Source organism: Apteryx rowi, unplaced genomic scaffold (assembly GCF_003343035.1).
Source record: "Apteryx rowi isolate R43461 unplaced genomic scaffold, aptRow1 scaffold_58, whole genome shotgun sequence".
Classification (NCBI taxonomy): domain Eukaryota; kingdom Metazoa; phylum Chordata; class Aves; order Apterygiformes; family Apterygidae; genus Apteryx; species Apteryx rowi.
In genome coordinates this window covers 211,084-236,312 of record NW_020450849.1, presented here as the reverse complement: position 1 = coordinate 236,312, position 25,229 = coordinate 211,084, and the positions used below count along the sequence as shown (strand labels likewise).

The following is a 25,229-nucleotide window of genomic DNA, read 5'->3' as shown; positions in this document are numbered from 1 at the left end:
CTGCCATCTCTGTGGTGCTATAATTTGCTCTAGCTTAGGTACAGCCTTCTACGTGCTGTTGCACTATTCTCCTTCTATATAGAGATATATAGATATATTTTCAGTGTACAACAGAGCATCTGTATTCTTGGTATTCTGCCCAATTTCATTGGTTTTGCAATTTTAAATAGTAGATTTTTTGCCTTTGGGAGATATAGAGCCCTGAACAGCCAGCCTGGAAGTTCTATATACACATGAATTTGTATATGTGTATAAGTATGCACACACCATTTGTTTTCCATATGCAAAAATCGGAGGGCTAGGGTGTGGGGTTTGGGTTTTGGGGGGGTGGGGGGGAAGGTTGTTTTTGTTTTCTTGGTGATGTGCCCCATACACACTGGGGGCCCAAGGACCATTCTTTCTGAAAGTAAAAAACTCAAGGAATACTTTATAGCTGTGGAACACCAGTACTTAAGTTGTATTGAAGTTTTTTGCAAGACAAATGATCTCCCTTGTACACAGCTGGAAAGGAGCTTTGGGTATATTCACATAGAAGGGGAAGGCATCCTTTATCTTTTCATCCTTCCTCCCACCATGTGGAAAAAAAAATTGGCATCTATATATTGCAGCTTCACTGATTATATTTTCAAAAACATAGCTCAAGATCAATGGCCAAAAACAGTCCAAAGCAAGCAGATGGTTCTTACTCTAGAAAAATAAGCCATTCTAAAAATATGTACAGAAAATACTCAAAACTTCTAGGGTCACTAATAAGTTAAGTACAAGCACTGATAAGTTTAGTTCTAACATAAAAGGGGAAAGTACCAATCCGAAGGAAACACTGATATTTCTCATTTGTCTTTAACCAGAGGTTTGGTTCAAGGATTGATAGAATGAAATCAACAATAGTTGAACATGCAGCTTTGGTGCACAGGAAAGGATGCTCATTGAAAACCTTGTTTATTGCACTTCTATCCAGCAGTACATGTTTAGGGTTTATATAAGCAAGATGCTAGACAAAAATTCCTAGAAATAACTGTGAATAAACTGTCTGGTGTTCAGACTTTAAATTTCATCTCCCAAAAACAGATCATGACCTGAGTCAGGCTCTTTCAAACCTGTTTGGTCCTCCAGACTTTCTAATTCTTTACGCACTTCCTGAATGACACTGCTTTCTTCATAATCAGAAAGAATATCTCTGGGTATCAAACTGAGAAATGGCATCTCATCCATGATTAAGGGATCTTCTTTTTCATTATTTCTGGTTTCACTGGAGGACAGTTCACACACAGACATCATGCTGTGGCTGTTGGGAAAAGAAAGGCATAGTCATATAATGCATCTTTTTATGTTCTTTTGCCTGTTCCTTAATAAAAATCTTGATTTCCTCCCCACATGAAAGCATGTTAGATATATAAAACTGTCAGATCTACATAGCTGACTTGATAATCATCTGACTCTTACATGCTTGACAGTTGGCGAGTTGAAGATGAGATTTTCACATGCAGAGCTAGTACCAGTTTCCTAACAGCAAAACACATTCAGTACTGGGACACAAGATGGCAGTGGGCTTCAGCACAATCTGACTCCTGCCACAAGCAATCATGGTGACTGCTCCTTTCTGTTAATGGCATAATACCAAGTTAAGAAACAAAATACTTTAGCTTCAGAGGAATGCAGAAAAAAGTCCATGTTGTTTGTCATCAAACTAAAATTTGGCAAACTGTGAACACTATAAATTTGCTTCTAAATGGGACGGCCCAATAGCTGTATTTGCTGCTGTTTTTTATACTTGCTTTGAAAAGTGGGTCCAGTTGCCTGCAAACATCCCACATTTGATATAGGAACTTTAAAATGGACCAAGAAAAATTTATACCTATTGACAGGAGACAGGGGAATAGGACTTGATTATTCAGGTTGTGCATCCAGTGTCCCTTGGCATTGCAAGGGGCTGTACAGGACTACAAGTCCCTGTTATGGCATACAAACGGACTACTGCTTGGGCCAGGCTTGCCTCAACTAACTGCTGCTTAAAGCTGCAGTTTCTTTCACTGAAAAACAGGGGAAAATGAACTAACAATGTTTTTAAAGGTTGTTTCATGTATATTTTTATTCTCATATATTTTGCTTCTAGACCTTCATTTTTTGAGCTGACTATATTCTTTAGGATATAATGGAAAGGTCTGATGATAGTTTCCATGTGTTCCTCAGGCACTAGCAGGCAGTAGGCACACATTCAGCCAAGGGTCACTTCGAGCAGAGATGGGGGGTTTTGTTTCTTTTAATAGCAAAGGTTCAGATTCACCATGTAATTTCACAAAAGCAGCTTTAGCCTGCTGTCCATGTGAGTCATTGGCAGGCAGAGTATGCACAGTATTACTGTACTTGTAATGATCCTAGACAGGTAGATAATTCTTGTAGCTATAGCTGGATGGCTAAGCTATAGTCCCCCTCCTAATATATTTTTGTCTTTTATGTTTTAATCTGAAATGTTTTCCTTCTCACTACATATGACGTACTGCTGGTATATCTTGGCTGAGGCTGACAGTACTTGCACATTAACTGAAATTCCAGTGCTGAAAGGATGGGATCAGTTTTGCTTGCTTCCTCAGTTCAAATTTATGAAACAAAATGTTATTTCATTGCTTTTCATGTGTTTAAAAAAATGTAAAAACAGCGTTGGGCAGGGAAGAAGAGAGAAATTAATCTACATCTCTATCACAGTATATAAGAAATGTAGCTATGCTATTTTGTTAAAAGCTATTAGAATGAAAGTTGTAATGTACCAAGAAACTTGAAGAAGAAAGCTTATTGTTTCACAGATGAGATACAGGTTTTCCTAAAATGCTTTTAGTGCAAAACTGAAATGATCTTGCTTTCTTCCAATGAAAATGTTGATAATGTAAATACCTTTTCCACTGTTCTTTAAAAGGACAGTTATATGTTTAAAGTTCTAGTTTCTGGCAGAAAATATGGAGTCAGTGTACTTCACTCTCCATGAAAGTCATAATGATACTGAAGAAGTCTGCACAGTATGAAGTGTCTCATATCTGGACAGCAGATCTTAAGTCAGCTGTAGGGAAACTGGCTTCTCAGATCATTCCAAAACTGAAGGGAAAAGCAAGCAAAAAGACATCTGCCTTTTTCCTTGTGATAGAAATTACCTTCTGTAAATCATCAGTACAAGAGCATGCATGTACATACCTACCTCATGTAATAAAATATTTTTGATATGTAAGTATGAAAGGAACAGTTATCAAGCAAAACCTGATCTAACAGAGAAAAATGCTGGACAAGGGCTGTATGCGGAGAATGAAATCAAAATGTAATTTCTAAACAGCTGCTATTACTCGTTTGATTAAAAAGCAATACCAGCCTGACACACAAACTGCATTTACACCAGGAATAAGCTGTTGCTAAGCTCAGGCACATCTGTTTAGGACAACACAGTAAGTCTGAGATCTTTTCTCATCAGTGACTTTGAAAATCAGTCAAAACACTTTATAGTGAGGATCCTTACCTCTGAGGTTGGCAGATCAAGCCACTTGCACATGGACATCGTTCAAGTACTCCATCAGGTTCCAGTTCCCAGGTGATCAGGTTGAGAAGTCTGTTGGAAGGATCATGGCAGGGTTCACCTTCTTCAGGTAATGGAGTGCACACAGGAAACAGTAGTTCTGCATGCCAAAGTTAAGTTAAGTTTAGGAGAATTCATTAACTGAGTGCTAAACAGAGATGACCTAATTCAAAACTTCAGTTCTATATACAAGACAGGCGAAGACAGACTTACTTAATCTCTTTTTGAGAGTTTTTTTAAGAGTTCAGTTCTCAAGAGTTCAGAATCAAGGTTGCATACAACAGGCTTGTGTAAAAATATACATGTATGTGAATCAGCAGTTTCTAATTCCAAAACAGATCATATCTTAAGCAGTGGATACTCCATGGTTTTCTATATACAAAATACACATACAAATGCAGTCTTACCCTATATTAGTGCAACCTTTTGCAATGCTCCAGTCATGGAGAAAGGCCTTGAGGTTAGGCCTAGACTGCACTTGCACCTACTCTGAAGACCATAAAGCACTGCTAAAGCAGACAACTGTAGAGAATGAAATCCATTGCCTTTAATCAGCAGCTCCCTTAAGTTTTAATGACAGTGTTTCACCAATTTTAATCAATATTTTTATCTATTGTATTCTTTCCTCCTCAATTAAAAGTTTATTCTAAATTTGTTTGTTTTCAGGCCAAGCTCTATCTTGTACTCAAACTAGTGTGAAGGTTTTATGCAGTGGAAATAATCAGCATTAAGATGCTGCTTGTTCAAATCCCATGGAAGTCAGGGCTATAGAAGCAGTATTCCCTCGCCTAACACTACTAACAGCAATGGCTACGCGTTACTGACGTGGCAGTGTGAACACTTAGGAAAACTGCTTTTTCAGGGTTAGAGATTACAAAGAATTCTCTGATAAAGCTCAGCAAAATCTGTAAATGCTTTAGGAGGAAAGCCTGATGAAAATAAACCAAAATTGATCTAACCAAATCTTACTGAAATGAAACTTTTCTTAACAGGGAAAGTCTGCTATGTAATATTCCAAGTCAATGAGGAAAAAAGCAGACCCACTTGCATTTAGATGATGCTTGAAATGAGCTTTTGCCTTCATTCTCCTGAAATGCCCTAGTAGCCTGATCCACCAGTGAGAGAAGGCAGGACAGACAGCCCAACTGTCAGTGAAAGTAAGAGGTAACCTCTTGCTCACTAAAAAGAACCTGGGAAGAACAATACAGCAAAATATTTCCCTGGACAGAAAGATAATCAGAACTGTATCCTGTCACTACAAAAATGAGGAGAGTTATGATAGAAGCAGTGAGAAACTAGTGAGTGGAAAACAGTGAAGAAGCTGGGAGGAGTGGGGGTTGACCAGGTAGGATTTAGGACTAGTTTCAGGCCTTCTATCTTCTCCTCCTCCTCTCCTTCCTTCTGTAAATCAAGTTTCACATTCCTGTGTGGACTGGCAACATAATCTCAAATATCATTCCAGTGTGTATTCTGTGTATGCAGTCAGTATTGTACACTGTGGTGCCACAGACAGCTCATATAAAACTCAGCGTATGAAACTTATCTACAGTCTGATTCTGATGGCCGACCCGCTGACGTGAGGGAAAAGTCACTTTCAACAAGCTCAAATCAATTTCTGTCAGCCACTTTTCATGCCTTTATTTTTGCTATGTTGAGTGAAAGTTTGACACAGATCTCTGCAGCTTTTAAATGACTGATACTCTTTACAAACATTAAATTTTTATATTTCTTATACAGTTCTCATTGTTTAGGTGCAGTAGGCTTTTCTTTCACCCCTGTATGCTCCTGTTGGAGTGCTTCCCACTAATTCTACTAACTCTTTTATAAAGAAGTTAATGTAGAGCACTCCACAGGGCAAGGGAGAATGACCCAGTGATTCCATACAGATTTAACCACCTGAGCAAAAGAGCTAAATATGAACACTCCTGTATTATAAAACAAATAAATAGAATAAAAAACAAAACCTGAATACCTTTCTGAAAAGCACAGCACATTCCAGGGTTGCAGTCATGTTGGTTCTCACAAATGGTGCCGTTCTCTCCTTTTGAAGCAGCTTTCCTGCACTCACCCCAAACACAAAGCTGGTCCCCGCAGCATTCGACATCCCGTGAGCAATGCTTACAAATGGAAAAGCACATGACGAAACTGTCACTCTAACACTAACTGCATGTATCAACAGGCAGCTAAGCACAGAATTAGACCCTGGTCCTGAGGACAACTGCATACGTGTTTTGAACATACACATGTAATATTTCTACTATTTAAAGAGACTTGCTTATGTTCTCAATTTCAAGCACTCCTAGAACTGTTTGCTAGACAAGGACCTCAAAGGCAGAGTTCTGGCACCACTTAATGTATATTATACTTTCAGTCTTACAAGCCCCAAACCTTTTTTAGCATTTACATGAAAAGTGACCGGTAGCCAGACATCCTACAGTATAATGTGCACTTCAGGACAGCCTTTTGCTTTCAAAGAAAAAAAAAAAGTACAAAATGTTACTTCTTCCACTGTTAAACACAGTAATTTATAGTTTGTTCAGAAGGGTTGCTTTCAAAGAGCAAAACTCAATCTTACCAAAATCCTGTTTTTATTTGTAATACAAACCATACCTCAGCTGCAGTCAAGTGTCTTTGAAAAGGAGAAATGCAAATCTCTAGATAGCTTTGATAACAATTGTCCCAATGTTTCAACTACACAAACCTAACGGATCAACCCAATGAAAGCAGTGTGTCATTCTGTTTTGTTTTGTTTTGTTTTTGTAGGTAGTTTGATGAATATCTTAAAGATTCCTAGTAGGTGAGCACTTTAACAGTTTTTTTTTAGTCTGCGTAAAGCCCTGTCTGGGCAGCCATACAACATTAGCAGGATTTCTTTTCCGGTGTATCACATGGGGTGTGCTTACATGTGGAAGGAAGCAGGATTATACTAGCACTATTAAGACCCATTAATTATAAAGAGGGTTTTTTTGTTTGTTTGTTTGCACTATTGTGGAGATTCTAAGAGAATGGATTAGCCACCTTCAGTCTGAGCTCACTTTGCAACAGGAGTGGAGCTAGGACACAATTTTTACCTTATTTATACTACTAATGTTCTACTGAGGACTGCGTAGAAAAGTGGGGTTTGGGGGGGGGGGTAGGTTTCAACAACATCCTAATCTTGTTTTTTAATTACTCCATATTAATGTAAAAAATTATCAATTTAACATCTTCTAAAACAAAGAATAAGCTTTCTTAATGATGCTTGAACTGAAATTCTGCAGGACTTGTGTTAAGCAAGCATTCAATCCACCAAAGTCATTAAAGCTCCCTGAAGTTACCAAATTAAGTTTTTAAATCATTGCAGGAACAGCCTGTTGCTTTTAGATTATAATAATCCTGTTGATTACCTGACTTTACAGCAAGGCTGGCTTGCTTCTGGATTTAATAGTCTGCAAATGCTTGGAGCAATGAATTTGTTTCACCACAGCCCATCACCATGATAAATGAAAAGGGACGTTTAGATAAAAGGCTTTTTTTAAAAGACTGAACTTAAACTGGATTCTCCCCACAAAAAAAGTCTGAACTTCTCAGGCAGCTGTCACCTCCAGTAGCTAATCTAGCTCTAGCTACTACCAACAACATCTATCTTTTAGCTCAAAGGACAGAGATTCACAACTTCCTGAAGTTCCTGGATTCAAATAATGTAAATGATCCCTATAAGATCCGTACAGTAAGAACTGAACTACAGCATTGTACAAGTGGTCAATGCAAGGAAGACTGCAGACTGCTGTAACTCTCCTCTCTGGGAATCAACAGCTGGAAGTGGCCAACTGTCAGCTGAGTCTTAAGAATTGGGATGATACTTGCTCTTTTCCCATCCCTATGGCAACCTACAATACCTTAGTTTATGTTGTCCTTACCCTACCTAACTGAAGTCAAGAAAGAGTCAGATGGAGCAGAGGGCAGGTTTTTAAAGTGTACAAGAACAAAAACTTTGTAACTTAGTTGTGTTAATAGGCAGAGGAAAAAAAAGGAAAAAAAAATCCATTTTTTAGCCTCACAGGGAAAGCTGTGCATCTGTATATGTAACAATTTGTTTTGCTGACATCAGCAACAATAATATATGTAGTGAGTTTCTAAAAACCACATAACATCACATATCATTCAGGACTTACTGTATGCTGGGTTTTACAGAGCTGACACTTGTACTCAAAGCTGGAGAACTGGCAGTATTTCCCTGTTTCACAGTCTTCGTCAATGATACACTCCTAAAGAAAAGGATAAAAGTGTGATTTGCCATGATGTGACAGAAATCCATACCTCTCCTTGAAATGCCAGAAGGTCTTAAGAAAGGAAATTGATTATATTTCTTATTTGGGAATCAACACAAAAAAAGCTTTCCTTGGGTTTTTCCATATGACAACAGTTCTGTAATAAAACAACACTGTTTTCCTGGCACACTTAACAGTTGTTGCCCTCAAAGTGTTAGGTGGCTTAGCTTCTTGTAGAATTATTAATACCAGCAACCTCAAGAAAATTAATTCACTCCTTGTTTTGCTCTTTTGAGCAAAGAAAACTGAAGAAATTTGCATTAAGTCTATTCCACTTGTATTAGAGTTCAGTTGTGATTCGTTACCTGCTGGCTATTTTCTAGAAGGCAGGCAAGACTGAAGGGAAGAGGCTATGCTGCAGCAGCCAGGAGGAGTATCTTCATGCTCTGTGGGAGATCATCTGCAACAGCTTGCTTGATTCCAGGCCAGGTAGCTTTATACTTTTGTCCCTCCTCTTCCCCAGCAACATCAGTGCTGACCTCAAACTCAGCAGCACAGCTAGCCTCCACAAGCAAGTAAGGACAAGCTGAAGGGAGAAATCTGTTTCCTTTTAACTTTTCCTCCGGCCTCCTTTGCAAGAGGCAGACAAATTCTTCTAAGACAAACTTAAGCATCTTTGCAGTGTGTATGCACTTCTGTCAGCAACAGCTTCCATGCTCAAAATGCAATGCTTCCACAGGACTGGTAAAATTAAGCATTTCTGGAACATTATGGTAACAGCAGCACTACGTTACAGCCTGTACTTTTGGAAAGCAATACATGTCATTACACCACTTAATTTCCTTTTCTTGGTTATTAGCATGCCTGTGATATAACTATTACCATGGCTCATCACCTGCAAGCTCACAGCTGCAAGTGTCTAAATACCCACACACATAAATTTCAAATCCTCATTTCAATTTCACCTGAATATTGCAAAATATGCAGGAGCAGATTCTCAGCTGATGCCATTCCTCTGATATCTCCCTGCTGTCAACGGAGCAAGCTCACCTTTGCTAAGTTTTAGCCAGTCCAAAAATGTAATTTGCATTTCACATGTTTTCAAAATGCACGTAACAAACTCAGTATTTTTCCCCAGAGATTACTTACTGCACATGACTATTTAGTAGATAGATTTGAACACTAATTTAGGATTAGCAAGTATTTAAGAGCCATATACATCACAGGGGAAATAAATAAATTAAAAAAAAAAACAACCTCAGTTCCCTAACGCACAGTACACCAACCTTTGCTACCAGCTAAGCCACTCCAGCAGGCCTCAGACTAGCAAGGTACCTAGGCAACATGGTTGGCTTTGCAAGCCTGGAAGCGTTTCATGGCCTTAACAAAAGCGTTCATGCGCTTGAGCTGAGAGGGACACCCAAGTTCCTATCTGAACCAGAGACTCAAACTGAAGTTTCTCCACCCAGAAATCCCACAAGTACTGTGGCAGAGAAGGCTTGCTTTCCACCTGTGCCGCGCAGGGTGAAAGTACAAACTGGTCAAATTCTTCCCCGTGTTTTTTTTTTTTTTTTTAAATACATAATTAAAGAACAAAACAGCTCTGCAGGCTGTTTAGGTATGGCAGTGAGGAAGAATCCCTAATACAGAGAGTAAGTATATATTCCTGTGCATCCCTGGAATGTCTGGTTCACAGGGAAACTGCTTTCTGTTCCCATTTAATGGTTACTTCTTCAAAATTAAGTGATTAAACCTGTTCTCTGAAATGTATTTTCTCCAGGCTGGAAACAATCTAGCCAATAGAAGAATAAATTACAGCACAGTTCCTGCATGAGTCACTTGTACTGCATTTTGTTTTCTATCATCATAAGGTTGATACTATATCTTTGTTATTTGCCAGTATCAAAAAAAAGGAGTTACACAATAATTCCAGAATTCTCTGAAGAAACTACTTGACTACTCCTTGGTAGATATTAATCTTGCTTTCTGGAGCAGATCAACTCTCAGCTGTGCAACCTTTATTTAAAGTTTCTATTCAGCTTTTAATTTTGTATTTCTACTTCCTTAGGTGATTTCCCACCAGCCCACTGACTTCTTCCACCCCACTCCAATTGGGTTTTGTGTTTCTACATGATCAGCTGGGCTGAAATGTAAATTGTGAATAAATAATGCAGTTAGCTCAGTAAGAAGTTTAAGTGAAGCTCACCCATAATCACTTGAAAGAGGAAATGACTACACTGTGAAACTGCTATACTGTCTTCACATCTTCTTCATATTCAAGTTTATAAAAGCCACTTGCACTGTATCAAACAAGGCTGCTCTGCATGAAAAGCAATGCTTTAAGTTACCCATTCTGGCCATTTGAGATGTTTTTCAAACAAACACTTTGATTACCCAGAGTATAGAACAGAAGGCAAGCACAATCTGTGGCCTGGTTCCTTTTTAAGTCAGTGAAGTTACACCCCAGGTATGTTTATAATTAAGAAGCAGTCATTTCAGCTGTTTTAAGAGATCAGTATCACTGAATCCAGGCTCCTATAAATTACCATAATGCATTTGCAGCTTCATTTTTCTAGCACAGTAATAATGTGTGTTTTGCTTGTTTACTTTTAAGTTTGTGTTGCTACATAATCAGCTGGGTAGAAATCAAAATGTTATGTAGTATGTCTGAGGTTTTGTGGTTCCCAGTCAGCAGTTAACTCTGTCAGCTTCTTTCATGAATCCCTCTGTCTGCGCCATGCCATATTCAAAATAAACTATACTGTTTCATTCCTATTCCATACGCTTTCAGGCAAACAGCCAGGTTTCATGCAGTCAGTTTTTCCAATTGTTGCTCTCTACAGAGGAGGAATCTTGCCATAATTGTTTTTAAGCTCATGGAATAACTCTCTCTAGCTCTAAAACCACCTAACATCAAAGTTGCAGTTCTCCAGCCACTGCTTTTTCTTGCACTAATGATTCCCCTGCCAACCCCCCTTTTTTTATCCTTTTACTGAATTACGTCCCAGCAGTTTGGATTCCCAGCTTTATGAGGTTTTTCAGTTGGGGAAAGAATTCCTTCATAGTTTTCTTTCCGGACAAGGAAAAAGACTATTTTCATATACTCTCTTAAATCTGTAAAATCTGGTGCTACCCTCCAAACCAGCCTCCTTCACTCAAGTATTATAATCCAAGTGTCAGTGCAGAACCCAGCAACGCTTACACATGAATATGTGTGGCCTTTTTTTTTCTTAATCGCACTATTGCTTCACAAAGACCTTGAGACAGAACAGCTGCCAAACAAGCAGCAAAACTAAGTATCTTCRTCAGCTGCAATGGAATCAAAAAAAAAATTCTTTCTGGAATTCTGCAAACTGACTTATTTTTCAGAATATTTTTGTCTTTGTAGATGCACCAATGTGTACACTGCAGAGAAGGGGCACTGGCTTCTGGCATGCAGCACAGAATCAGCTACACTTCCAATGCTGTGCATCTCTCTGAAATCCATTAAGATGTTACACCAGTTAATTTAATGTAGCAGCAAGGAAATATGCTGATTGAGAGCTGCTAAAGAAGGATGCAGAGTGAAAGCAGGATTGCCTATGGGTATAGTAGGACCTGTAAACAGCAGCAGTCAGGAAGGAGCAGCGCATGCTATGTACCTGTAAGTATAAACTTAGCATCCTTTGGACTCTTAATTATAATATTGTACCCTGCAGTGAATATCCTGCAACACCTGAAAGCAATTTGGGGGCTGGGATCTGTTCCAAAGCCCACAGGAAAAAACAAAACAAAACAAAAGACAACTGAAATTTGTGGAAAAGGTTCCCTATGCTTTGAGTTAGGCTTTGAGTTAGGCTCTTAAAACTGAACTGCGGCTGAAAGAAACTTAGATTTTCTTGTCTTTGGCATATTATGCCAAGGTATCATTTGCTTTCTTAAGAAACGGTTAGCTTCCACATTTGGGATTTTAAAAAGTTACTAACTGTGGTGATAGTAAAGTATGGTACTGACACAACTACCAGAAAAACAACATAGATGCCCAAGCGGGCAATGGCGTGGGAGTGAACAAGTCAGAACTGGTGTAACAGGTTTTGACAAGAGCACATTCCTTCCAGTTGAATGTTTACATTATGCAGAAAAGCACAGAATTAAAACAGTTTTCTTCCAATGTGATAAGACAGTCTTTACACTTCACCCACTGACATTCCTTTGACCTTGAAAGCACTCTGGGCTCTTTTGGCAGATTGTACTTGAATGGTGGAGGGTAGCCAACTGTGATGTGGACCGTATTATCCTCTACCCATGTAACATAGTAAGTTTAAAGAGGGAGAAGCTACAAAAGCAGAACTACAAAGCCAGAGTTAATCTACTTTCTTACAGAAACCCACTTTCATTTGCAGTGTTCATATAGTTTTTATACCTCACTATGGTAATGTTTTTAACATGCTCCTTTGCTGATGATATATTATGTACTGAAGTTACGCTCGTTTTGCTTTGCTCTTTTTTCCCTGAATTCCTAATCAACTCTATTTTTTTAATATCCTCAGAGTAGACTAGAAAATATGCTCAAGTCTATTCTGATAGTCTGACCTTCAAAATGCAACCAATTTTAAATAAAAAAGTGAAGTTTTGTTAGTCTATTCCCTGCTTCCCACACACCCTCCATCCCACATACTCAAAAACTCTTTCTTCAAAGATAATTTTAAACAAAACTTTCTCTTCACTACTCATATCTTCAGCAAATATTTGTCTGGGACAGGCAAATGCCTGTCTGGCATGAGTTTCCCTTGCCTTCTTGGCTCCTCACACTTTAGCTTAGAATCCAAGAAAGCAGAGAGGAAAGGGCTGCTGGTGACTTCATATACATTTTTTTCAGTGGTGATTAACACATTTATCAAACCTAAACACTGAACATGGAAGGGGAAAGTGCACAGAACACAAAACACTCCTGTGGGTAAGGTGCAGCTGTAGTGAAGAAACTCAGTAGCAGCTGTCTGCCAAGGTCACTGATTGCACTGACACTGAATCCATGAGAAAAGCAAGTGGGATTCAAATGAAAGAACCACTTTTTCCTTCCCTATGGAAACTAAATGGCTTAGTTTGCATGCTTATTCTGATCCTGTTGCAGTTTGTGACTACAAACCTTTTGAAACCATCTAACAAACAAAGGAGAGGCAGGCATGTTTTTTGTCTTGGCAATGCCTGTAAGCCAAAACAGTGCATTGTGTCAAAGTGACGGTCAGGTTGTTCTGAAGTGTTCATTTCTAACCCTCTATGATTTCACATTCACAAGCTGTAAAGTATAGAGGCAAAGTGCACTGAATTCAGACAGGTTCAGAAATTTGCCAGGAAATACACAAAGTATGAAACTATGCTAAAAAGGCAGCTGGTGCAACAATTAGAAAACAATTTTTAGTAACAATCTGGGGAAACCTCTTGCAGTCTGCTGGGACAACTATGCTTCAAAAGCTTCTCTAAACAAAAAAAATCTTCAGAGGTTTCTTAAAAACTCCTAATACAAAGAAATTTCCTCTTCCAAGATTTGTGAACCAAGTAAAACTCAATGTTAACCTCCATAAATGGTAGCTATGGATCCTTCCCAGCCAGTTCCAGGACTCACCAGAGCATATCTGGGAGAAGATGATAATTTCAGCCATAGCTGAACTGCTCTTGCAAAATCACTTGTTCACACTGAAACTGGCATTTCTTAGCAATTAGCACTTGTAAGGGTTAATGTATACTTCTTTGTTTACATATCCCCTTCTGGTTTTTAATTGCTACAAGACACTTCACATAGGACTGGCCTTAAAAACATTTCTGTTACTACTGCAGATGGTAAACGCTGCTGAGTAGTAAGGAAAAAAGCATAAAAATGTTTTATATGCTACATGTATTAGAAAAATGACAGAATTACATAGACTGGAATACTGCCTTACAGTTTGAATTGCAATAGTATTCTGGTTCCTAATCTCTTAGTTGTCTAGACAGGGCACATCATAATGCATTCATCCTTAATAAGATATGAATTAAATTGCCTTGAAATAGTTCAAAACCTCTGTAATCCTTTCCAGCAAAGCAAACCTCTTACTGCTGTCCTGCCAAGTAAATACCACTCATAAAAATAAGGACTACTGTTAAAAAAAAGGACACTAAAAAGATTGTACATGTGAGTTCAAAACTATGGTGTTAGTCACATCCCATTGCTATTTGAGCTTGGCTTTAGGTACCAAAAGCAGCACAGTTACAGGAGCCCTAATATGCTATAGAAATGCTTAGGGAATCAATTGGGCAGCTTGCAGTCACCCGATAAACTGGCTTTGTCACTAAAGCTAGTGTAAGGATCCCCTTCTCTACTCTCTGCTTATTCTCACCACAAATACAGTGATCCTGTCACTGACCAGGCTCCCAGGCAGTTAGTGTTCCTGGTTAAAAAAGATATAAATAAAATCTCACATTATCCACAGCTTCAAGGAACTGAGACTTCATGGAAAAAAGAGGACACACACAAAAGCAAAAAATATGAGATTCCTGACAAATGTCTCAGTTGGGATACTAATGACATTAATGCCTGGATGCTCTATCAGATCACATTCTGTTCATCTACCCTCCAAACCTCTGTATGTCCTGTAATAATTACAGAGCAGGTCCTTCTGCAAAAGCATTCACTTGACTTTTTTTCCCCACCCTCCCTCTTTTTCTCAGTAAGCACTGTAATAATCTGACCCTGGCAAGACTACGGTCTCAGTGAATGCTCCTGAGCAGTGCATTGGTAGAGATGGACCATCAGGAACACAGTACAAAATACTTATTTTAGTCTATTTTGCAATTGTATCAGAGGAAGCACACTAGGAGAACTGTTCAATTTTGGTAGACAAAAAAAGAAAATATATATAAGTTATAACCTGGCAGTGAATTAACTTAGTCTGGAAACTAAAAGGTATCCAACTAAGAAAGGAGTGAAGTCTGGAACAGCTTTTTGGTGTAAGTAAAGGGAACAAAATCCTACCTAATCTGCAGTGGGCCATAGGATATACATATACATATACACATACATATACAGCTACACATTGCAGTGGCTGTCTGCCATAGCAAAGGTCTCTTCTTGTCCCATGCATCTGCCCTAGAGCAGGCAGGACAAGTTTTAGCATGAAAATTTCTGTTCTTTCCTTCTGTTTGTCAAGCCAATGTCTACCATAGGCAGAGTAGGATGGTAGGAATTCAGGCAAGGGAATCTTCCCTTAAGCCTTCGTGAAACTTGATGCCATGCTATCCATGCTATGGACTCAGTCCTTTTTTTATTACACAAAAACTCCAAGCTCTTGTATATCTATAATCATATACAGAAAGGAATGTTCTGAAATCAGAGTATTTGAGACCCAGGAGCAATAGCCATTTACTCAGTGTCTAATTGCTCCATGTTAAGAGAACCTCTTTCACATGGTATGTGATTATCAAATGAGGATAAAATACAATTCATGTTTATGAAGAAAGTTTCCCTAATGATTTTGCAAAAAATTGTCCTAATAGAAAAATGTATCCTTCCTATGGACCTATTAACTGGAGAACAGCAATTCTTTGACATTTAATATCCAGAAGATGTGTCTAAAACCTTGTGATCTAAAAGACCGCAGTTTTTATTCCAAGTAACTTGAAAAACAGTAACAGTTATGGAAACACTGTAAACCTGTGCTACTGAGCTCTAAAGTGCCACTATTTCCAAGCAGTCAGTAATCATATAAAGATACAGCTCTCATAAAATGGTGTGCCCAGAGGCTGAATTTTAATGCAGACATCTCCTCTTTACAATTGGAAGTTGCTACAAGGTTTCCATGATTCACTACCAAACTATGTAMATTTTGAAGTTTTACAAAAACAAAACAATCTAGAGTAGCCATACAGAGCAAGGATGTGAAACATCTGTGAGAGAGGAAAAACAGTATAAAACAGGATTTCTATATTTATTAGCTCCCTGCTAATCTTAATCATTAAATTAAGAGTAACACAGACAGTAAGATGCCAACCTGCCCCCAGTTCAGAATTTATTCAGAATTTCTTTCAAACCCTGAGTCTTATGCATTTTATTCTTATGTGATTCACATTTTCGGTAGCTTACAGTTTCCACGGCCTTACTTACTGTATTTAAGGTGTCTGCCAAAGATAATAATACTAGAACAGAAATACCAAAGACGGGTAAGAATTCATCCACAACAGATTGTGCCTAAAGCAGAGATGACTATGAGGGAGACCGCTGCTATTGTAGAGGAAAAGGACTATTTTCTTTTCCTAGATGTAAATGGGACAAGAATACATTTAAATTGCAGCAGCAGAGCCTTTCTRGTGAGGGTAGAAAAGCATTGAAATATATCATCTCCATCACTGGAGGATTTTGACATTTCAGGCTTTCAGTTGGACACTAATGAACAATGGATGCGCACTTACTCTCTCCGAGAGAAAGTCTGTCTTGCAGTCTTTTAGGGATAAACCTGATTTCTTGTTCTGCTTGTACTAACACAATCACCCTAAGAACTGAACTAATTCTAGGCACTGTGACTGTCTTACAGTAATAGCTTATTTTTGGTGAGGATATATTTATTCCAAGAAAATCTTTCTCCCTTCAATATTTAGCCACTCAAAGAATAACAGTTCAGATAAAAATGGAGAGGCAGTTCTTCAGCTAATATGATTTTGCATAAAAATATTCTTTTTTTTGGAGCTTAACTGGATTAGAAATACACCATACGAGGATCTGGCAAATTTTAAAACAACTCCAAACACAGGCATAGACCTGAATTACTAATAAGGAACATTGCTTTCAGAATATTAATTAATACTAAGGAGTTTTGTTTGCCTAATTTGACAGGAGAAACCTTGCACTGAACTAGAACAATAGGAAAATATGAAGGAAATCCTAGTTGCTCTTTTTTATTTTTTTTCTTTACTAGCAAAGTTAATTCACTAAAGTTATCTGAATTACTTCAGACTCTCACTGATATAAATGAGAGCAGGATTTGATACTGTTAAGAGTATCCTGGTTTCTGTTGCATCAGTTCTTTTCCTGTAAATTTGAGCCACTATTTAAGACAAGAAACGTGATAATGAGCTGTGTTCTCTGACCTTTGGTTGTTTATTTTCAGCCAAAACACCTGCCTGGTTTGTCCCATCTATCAGCAAAAGGCACCTTGCTTCTCTTCACTCTGATAAGGTCTAGCAGCTGTTTATACCTGCTTGCTTGTTCAAGATCACCAAGCATGATATTTGAGTCCATGGAAACTGTGGTCTCACTTTTCTCCACATCATGGCTATTGCAGCACTATAGTATTACAAAAGCATCATATATTTGTACACACTTCCCGGTTCTCCATGTGGATCCATAGCTTTCTAGGCATTGTTCTCTCTGAGGAGACAAGCCAACTCAGAATGCACTAAGGTCAGAAAATAAAGGTGTGGACAGAGCCCTATGACGTACATCTCTGCTGGCGATTACATAGCTTTCCCATCGTTCTTCTTTGGAGAAGTTTCTTCATGCAGGATCAGAGGCAACACTCATGTTTTGCAAACTCCTGCTGACAGGTCTTTCCATTCACTGAGGCTAACATTCAGGTTTTTCTAGCTGCAGTCCAGTGAACATCAGATGACCAATAATATTTTGGTCTTAGAGATATACACTGTTATTTGCATTAAGACCATCCTATCATCAGTGAGCTAAATTAAACCTCTTAATAGCTTCTGCATCACTAAGAAGCACTTCATACCTGTGGAGTTAGATCTGAACACTCAGGGATATGTGTACACTCCATCACACCTTCCATATAGGAAGGGTATACGTCTCACTATACAAACACAATACATACCCTAAAAGTATTCCAGAAGCAGAGACAAGTAAGACCAATAGACCACTGGCACAATTTTTTCATCTTCGGCTATGTCCTCTCTCCCTTTTCACCCTTCTCTCTATCATTTTCGATTGTGTTTCTATTGTAACAAACACGAGCTACTTGTCTTCTTTTCCACCTTCCCCTAAGCTTCACACTCTACATTGCCAAGACTGGCACTGAAAAAAAAAACAAAACCAAAACCAAACATCTTCAGCAAAACGTTCAGAATGTCTGAACCCTGCTTGGCTGAAGAGCCCTGGCTCTCCAACACAAGCTAGGGGATGCATTTGCTCATTTCGAAACAGGACACTGGTATCCCTCTCCAGGCCTCTCAGGATCACTATCAGAACACTTTCACTAAGTGGGCTCAAAAACCCCAACTGCTAGCTTCACTTTGCATGACTACTTCATGTCTTTTCCAGTGGAGTAACTGTGGGCTATGAGCAGATTGCTAGCATTCAACAGGTTAACAAATTTACACACATTGCTTTGGAGAGGTTATAAAAGAGACTGAAAGAAATAGAGGGTAGATCTGCTAGTGAAAAGCAATAGTTTTTCATGTAGGGTAAGATAAGAAAAGACATAGTAGTCTTGCTGCAGGAATTTAGGCAGATTGGGACTAGAAGGGAATCTAGCCTACAAGAGGCTTTTTTTAAAAAAATTTTTTTTAATATAACTTATGATTTGCAAGCACTTGAGAAGAACTACTTAAAACATACCAATGGAACGTGAAGGAAGACAATACAATAGCATGTAGATATTCTCCTTACAAAAGGCTGATGGAACTATGGCTCACCTTTTAAAATGACTGCTGCTGTAAGCTATTCATGCATTTTGCAGAAAACTTCAGTCTACACTATCATTGTAATGATCTATTCAAGCTACTGTGTTTAGTATGTGAACATGAAAAAGAATGAGAGTTGATTCAGATTTGTTAATTCTCTCTCAAATCATTAGTTAAGAAGTAAAATAAATTGTGTGCCTTTCTCTACCCCTACATTAAAAACACCCTAAAGGGAGGAGTGTACTAGACAAGAGATGATGCATGTGACAAGTGATGTCAACAGTGTAGGTTGGACAGTTAACTGAAAAGCAATCTAAAAGTGCAAATTAATTAAGTGATTAAGAACAGAAAAACCACCAAATTTAGCTCTTACAGGATATTTGGCTAGAGAGGGACCAGGATTTAAAGCCAAGAATGTACTTAGTGTCTCTACTGATAGTTTAAGGTTTTTGACTACAAGTCACCAGGGTCTAGAAATTCTGTGAAAAATGAAACAAAAAAAATGGACTCAAATGTTAGACTGGAATGACCAAAACAAGTGTCTTCCCTGAGACATTAACAGGGAGCAGAAGGCAACACCAAGGTATTGCATGTTCTAACTTCTGCCATTGACTACTCTCCTGCAGTGCTGCTGATGGACAAATTGCAATTTCCCTTCCACTAATGCTTGCTTCTCAATTTTCAAAGCTTATTTTCTCTTCAGTATTGGTAGGAACCCTCTCCTTGGAGCAGCATGAATCTCTGCGATTGCAACTCCAGAATGTGGCTGTGAACACACTTAGGGAAATCATACAGAAGTTGCTCAAAAGGGAATCCAGCAATTATTTTATCAGTTCTGGATATCCCCAGAGAACTGGATGCTTGGTTATGAAGTGCTACAGCTTAGCAATTTAAAGGAGATTTTTCTGTAGAAAATCTTGCCTTGCAAGCTTGTGGGGGAAATAGGACCCCAGAGAGTAATATTTACTATTTTTTATTTCTGTTTACTATTTTACTATTGAAGTAAAGGTAAATCTTTTACTTACAGGCTGAAAGAGGCTTTAAATAGGCCATTATAACGAGGATACTATTTTATCTGTATGGATAAATCTTTAAAATTATTGGAGCTTTTATTCTCTAGGCAAATTTCTTCAATAAGCACATCAAGGTCAAGCCCATAATTACTTAAGAAAACCACCAGACAGTCACTTCCAGAACCTGTCAAGTCATCTTGCTCCATATAAAAGAGGTTTCACAATGGTAAAGGAGTCCTTCCTGACCAGAGCTGCAGGGATCCAGCCAGCACCCTCTAGCCACAGAAATAAAGCCCTGGTATCATAGGGCTTATTTCCTAAGGACCTGAGACTGTTCAAAAATACTTACTAGCTAGTTGCTGTATCTGAAGAAGGCAGGTACCAAATATATGTGTGCATACAGACACTGTACCCCGTGCAGAGAAAGAGTAAGCACCTTGCACAGAATYGCACTAGAGGCACCTCTCCTAACTCTCCCACAAAGAAACACTGACCTGTACTTTTTAACTAATGACAAGGCACAGTTGTGCTCTGAAAAAAACTCAACAAATAAAGACAGGCAAAAGAAAGGAATATTTTTTGCAGTAACTGTGCCAAAGCCAAATGAATAATGCATGATACTCTTCCAGCTCCCTGGTACATCATCCCTAGAATCATCATCTTTAAAAACCTATTTTAAGGAAGTGAATTGAGAGCAATCAGGTATATTTCTATGAAAGTTTGATGTAAAAAAATATATATATACTTGCTGAAAAGAAACGATTGCTATTTTTATTTACCAAATGAACACAGAAAAAAGAAATCCTTAGGTACAGTGGCCTTGAATTAGAACAGGTAGTTTATATAAAATATTATTCTGAATGCAAGTGAGAAATTCAGCTAATCTTTATGCAGCAAATCTTAGCAGTACCAGTTTTGCTTCCTTTTCTTTTAATTTTTATTTTTCATGCTTGCTTTTCACTGGTTAGGCTAATATATCACAATTGAAATAAGATTAGCCAAAAAAAGGGCAACATTTTGATCTTCATATGTTACTAAAGAATGTTGTTACTTTGTGTTCTACACTTGAGTTTGCTACTTTAATAACTCTTCTAACTTGCATACTAACCAATGTTCCCAAGAGAAGTAAGTTACAAAAACATTTGGGCTCTAAGCCCAGGTGCAAGTGGGTTTAAAACCCTTCACGGATATAAAAACCTGCATGACCAGCCTGTATTTGGCCTCTTTAGCGATGCAAAACTGTTGGATCTAAGCCCGACAACTATGTTGGTGACTGTCAATCCTCACTGACATCCGAGAAAGGSAATGTTAGTCTGGGAATGTAAATGGCACCTCCAAATAAAGTAGCACCTCTCAAGAACTGGATTTCAGTGCCAGAAATGGCAAGCAGCCCAGTCCCTCTTCTGGAGACTTGGAACACTGATAGTCTTCTGGCCAGCACAATACTATCAACCAAATCACTTAGTAACTACAAGCACAGTCTAAAGTGAATACTTGTGTGACACAAAGCCAAAAAGAAACACTGTCTGAGAGAGGAAAGTACGTGGGAAGATTATCCCTAATATTTCTGTAACAGTGTATATGCAGTGTGTGTACATGTGCGTGCTGTATATACATATATTTGTTGTGGAGTTGCAGTTATTACTAATTACTGCCGTAATAAATTATACAGAGTTCTCATTTCAGAGTAGGTGGTTTGCTAAGCTGTTTGATGAATTCTCATATTTACCACTTAATTGTAGTAAGAGTACCTAAAGAGCAGGAGCTGTGAGAATCCTTAACTTTTATAAACCAAGTCTATAAACTGAACCTGTAAAACGAACCTACAAAACAGGTTTGGCTTGCAGCAGTCAAAGCTTCCCAGCAAGCACAAAACTAGAGTTTATGTGGTACCACACACCTATTTCCTATATTTTGCAGAGTGAAAATATAAACAGAAGTGCTGTTGTAAAGAGAGCACCAATCTGAAGGCTACCTGACTAGTGTCAAAACAGAGGTCCTGTTCCCAATGACTGGCTCCCTATGGCCTCTACTACCAACTTCTCCATCAAAGAACTTTATTAGAAAATGTCAGTATCTGCCCTTTTCAAATGACTGTCAATACTTACAGCTACAATTATAAACTGCTTGTTGTGTTATACAACACCGAGCAGCAGGATAAATCACTGATAAGTATTACAAATGCGTATTACAGAATGGCATATACTAGTTGCATTTAGAGGTCCACAGTGGTAATCTCTGAACAGATTTCAGAAGGTTTCCATTTGCAGATGCCTGGAGAATACAAAAGCTAAACACACATTGCTTTGTTGCTACCATGTAAAATAAGCAGCAAAAAAGCAGAACAACTCTTCCAGGATCCAACATCCTGGGGAAACCTGCTGCCTGGAAAGCAACTGCAACATCCCACAATGTCACAACAATTCAGATGTGAAAATTATGTATACAAAAATGAACTAAGGGGCCACTGCAAATTTTTCTGCAACTCATTTTCCCAGTATTTTTGTCTTACATTTACAGATCTAAGCAATAGGTCCTTTTAACTTGGACAAAATCTTCCTTCCACTTGACAGATCTCTCCTTGGCAGGATGTTTTTCCTGCTCTAACCCCATTTTCCAACTCTCAGTCTCATGTCATTACTCCTAGAATAGTTCTTTGCCCTTGTAGTACCCTAAGTAATTCATATTCCTCCTTAATATTTACAATTTTCAAGTATTTTTAGACTTCCTTCTGCTAGGCATCTCTCAGTCGAACTAATATATGCATGTTTGCCTTCTTTCCTTAAATAACAACCAAGCACGGCTGTTGTTTGTTTTTTTCATTTACCTTTTCCTCTAACTTGGCAACCTCTAAATAAGGTGTCTGTACCCTTGGCAAGTTGAAAGTTCAAAATAAGTGGGAGAGGGGAATAGAAGTTAACAAATGTGGTTTTGTTTCATCAGAAGCTGCAGTAAGGATGTTGATGAACAAAGCCCCCCAGTGTTTAAATGATTTGTAGTTAACTTGATCGTCAGTTCTGTTTACACTTACTTCATAATGGAATAAGGGCTGCTACCATGAAATTTGACAAAAGTTTGTATTCAGCTCTCAAACTCTTTAGTTGGAAGACTAATCATGATGTTGGGTCTGGATGTAGCACTGGTTTGGTAAGTGAGGCAACTTTCCCATAAGGAAAATGTAGATAATGCCACTTACTTTATCTATGAAGCTTTTAAGAATCTCTGTATGATCCTTGGAGGAAAGCTAACTTAAAAATATTTTTACAGCTGTGATGAATGGATAGATGCTTATGACAAGCAAACAAAATACATTGTGAAACAACACCAGAGTGTTGTGTCCCACTGCTAAGGAAGACTGAAAGGTTAGCTTCTCTTTGTACACCATTTTTGAAGATGATGATCATATTTGCTTAAAAAAAAAAAAAAAAAAAACACTTGAATTGCCTTCATTACACATATTTCATTATCAAAAAGTATCTTGGAATATGTTAAATATAACAGTTTGTTTAGAAAACCAATCTGTAGCTTAGAATAGTTGCAATTTATTTTGTACCTTGACTTACCACATCATCTCATTACCACTTTTGCCAATAACAAAAAAATCCAAGTATAGGATACACAAGCAACTTCATTGTTGCCACTTGTCATTTTCAACTTTAATAGCAGTATTAAAATAGGAACTGGAAGAAGGAAAATTTAGTCAGAGGATGATAACAAAAATGATAGCAAAAATTATGGAATATTAAAAAGCCACCAGGCAGAAGCTGATTTTCTAGTTACTACTAGCATGTGCCAGTTAAAACCTTCAGACCAAATGTATAAGCTTAAGTGCTCATTTAAATGCTCATAAGATCAGAAGAATATGCATGTGATTTTACTGCTGCCTGTAGTAGTATTTCTCACTGCCCTCTGCCTTTCATTGTGGTTCCTTACATAGCAAAACATCTCTACCATCAAAAATACAGATTTTTCTTTACATGTAAATTCATTTTCTCATGAGTCCTGTGGATAATGATATTACGCTGATACAAAAATGTGGAGCCATTTGATGCATCCAGTTCATCACTTCTTGTCTTGCTGACAAAGGCCCTAAAGCCTGCATTTAAGATGGGAATTTCTAATGAGACTATTGACAAATAGTGAAATGTAGCAAATGCATCTGTTTTTGCAAAACTCAGGCGAATAATATCCCTAATTTTTTTAAATGTTCAAACAACCATGTTTCCAGAGGTGACGGGAATTTATTTCTCTCCCTTCTTCCCCTCCCCAAAATGACATTTCACAAACAATTCTCCATCACTAGGCTAGGCTGAAAAGCAAATAGTGCCATACATTGTTCCACTGCCTACCCATCATAGACAATTTGGGGTTTATTTCCCAGTGTTAAAATTCTGTAAAGCATTTTTTCTATAAAACCCAAAAGCGCAGACAGAACATCTAGGAAGCAGTGTTATATGAAGGGTTTATTAGCACTCACTGGAAAGAGCTGCGTAACTGCCTTTGCCGTTTGAGTACAATATTTACATTTGACAGACAAATTCAACAATAGGAAGAAGCCCCCTGACTAACCACAACATTGAAACTCTCCTTCCAATTCATAATATAATATTGCTGAGTTAAACTGAAAAAACCTGACTGCTTGCACCTAATGGTTTTGTGCTGTAAAATACTCAGAAATTTGAGTAAGCCAATCTATTAACTATACCACTTTCTTCTGAATGATGAACCCCAAGTATTTGTTTAATTTTCAAAAGGAAATACATGTTCACTTACATGATTTCTTTTGTTTTCCCCATCTTTTATAGATGTAATAACCGTCTCAGAATAAATTGTTGATCCAGTTTTGTTATCTGTAACCTGATGTGGCAAAAGAGGAACAATAAATCAAACTGTGAAACCATATTAGTCCTTTGTTACTCTCAGTCTTACATTCTTCAAAACTAACTTTCCCCCTTTTGTCACTCCCCCAATTTTTTTGGCACTCAGATAAAACCATGGTGGGGGTGGAGGGAGGAGTGACAAGGCTACCTCCTCATCTATTTAATATGTCACTGTAATGAAGCTAAATGAGCAGGAAATGATCATTCTTTTATGGTCTATATAATTGCCATACCCATGCTCCATTTTTAGCATTTCTTTTCAAAGCACACATTATTGGCAGCCGTTAAACAAAATAAATTATTTCACATTAACCTTTTACTATATATGCCCCTACACAGTGACCAGGCAAGCAAATCAGACACAACCAAACCCCAAAGTAATCATCATCAAAGGAAGTTAACACTCAGATTCTAGTTCTCTTCCCCAAAACATGCAGAATTGTTTTTACTTTTGAAGAAAAGGTTGTGTAAGAACCAGCAGCTTTCTGTGTACGGTTTCTCATACCTTATCAATTTCTTGGTGAGTCTGAACAGTCTTATTACCAATTCTGGTTTCTGTGTTGGACTCGTTATGGTAGGTGGGAGGTAAGTTTTCAAAGTTTACTTCTGACAGTTTTTTTGCCCCTTCCTCTTCAGCTTCCATCTGGCAAATTTAAATAAACCAACTGAAAATCAGCAATGATTAGACAAAACAGAACAAGTAACACTTCTCATCCTGCCCTTAGTAATACCCTGTTTAATTACATGATGTTATTAGTATAGATCCCCACTGTATGGGAACACTTACTCAGCCATTTCAGAGAGTGACCACGGCAGCTTTTAATGGACTAGAGAAACGCTGAAGAGCTAAACCCTTGAGCTCTGGACTGTTTAGGTAACAAGGAAAAAG

The 25,229-nt window shown here is 38.1% G+C and overlaps 1 protein-coding gene across 1 annotated transcript; it reads right to left on the bottom strand.

Moving 5' to 3' along the window:
* Window positions 1–624: 624 nt before the first annotated feature.
* DKK3 (dickkopf WNT signaling pathway inhibitor 3) lies at window positions 625–24,983 on the bottom strand. Its single transcript, XM_026082507.1, has 6 exons — window positions 24,846–24,983; window positions 24,234–24,317; window positions 7,711–7,803; window positions 5,529–5,673; window positions 3,500–3,656; window positions 625–1,285 (listed from the first exon to the last, which is right to left on the bottom strand). The coding sequence occupies exons 1-6, from the start codon at window positions 24,981–24,983 to the stop codon at window positions 1,045–1,047; spliced, it is 858 nt and encodes a 285-aa protein (XP_025938292.1). The 3' UTR covers window positions 625–1,044.
* Between the last annotated feature and the right edge of the window lie 246 nt (window positions 24,984–25,229).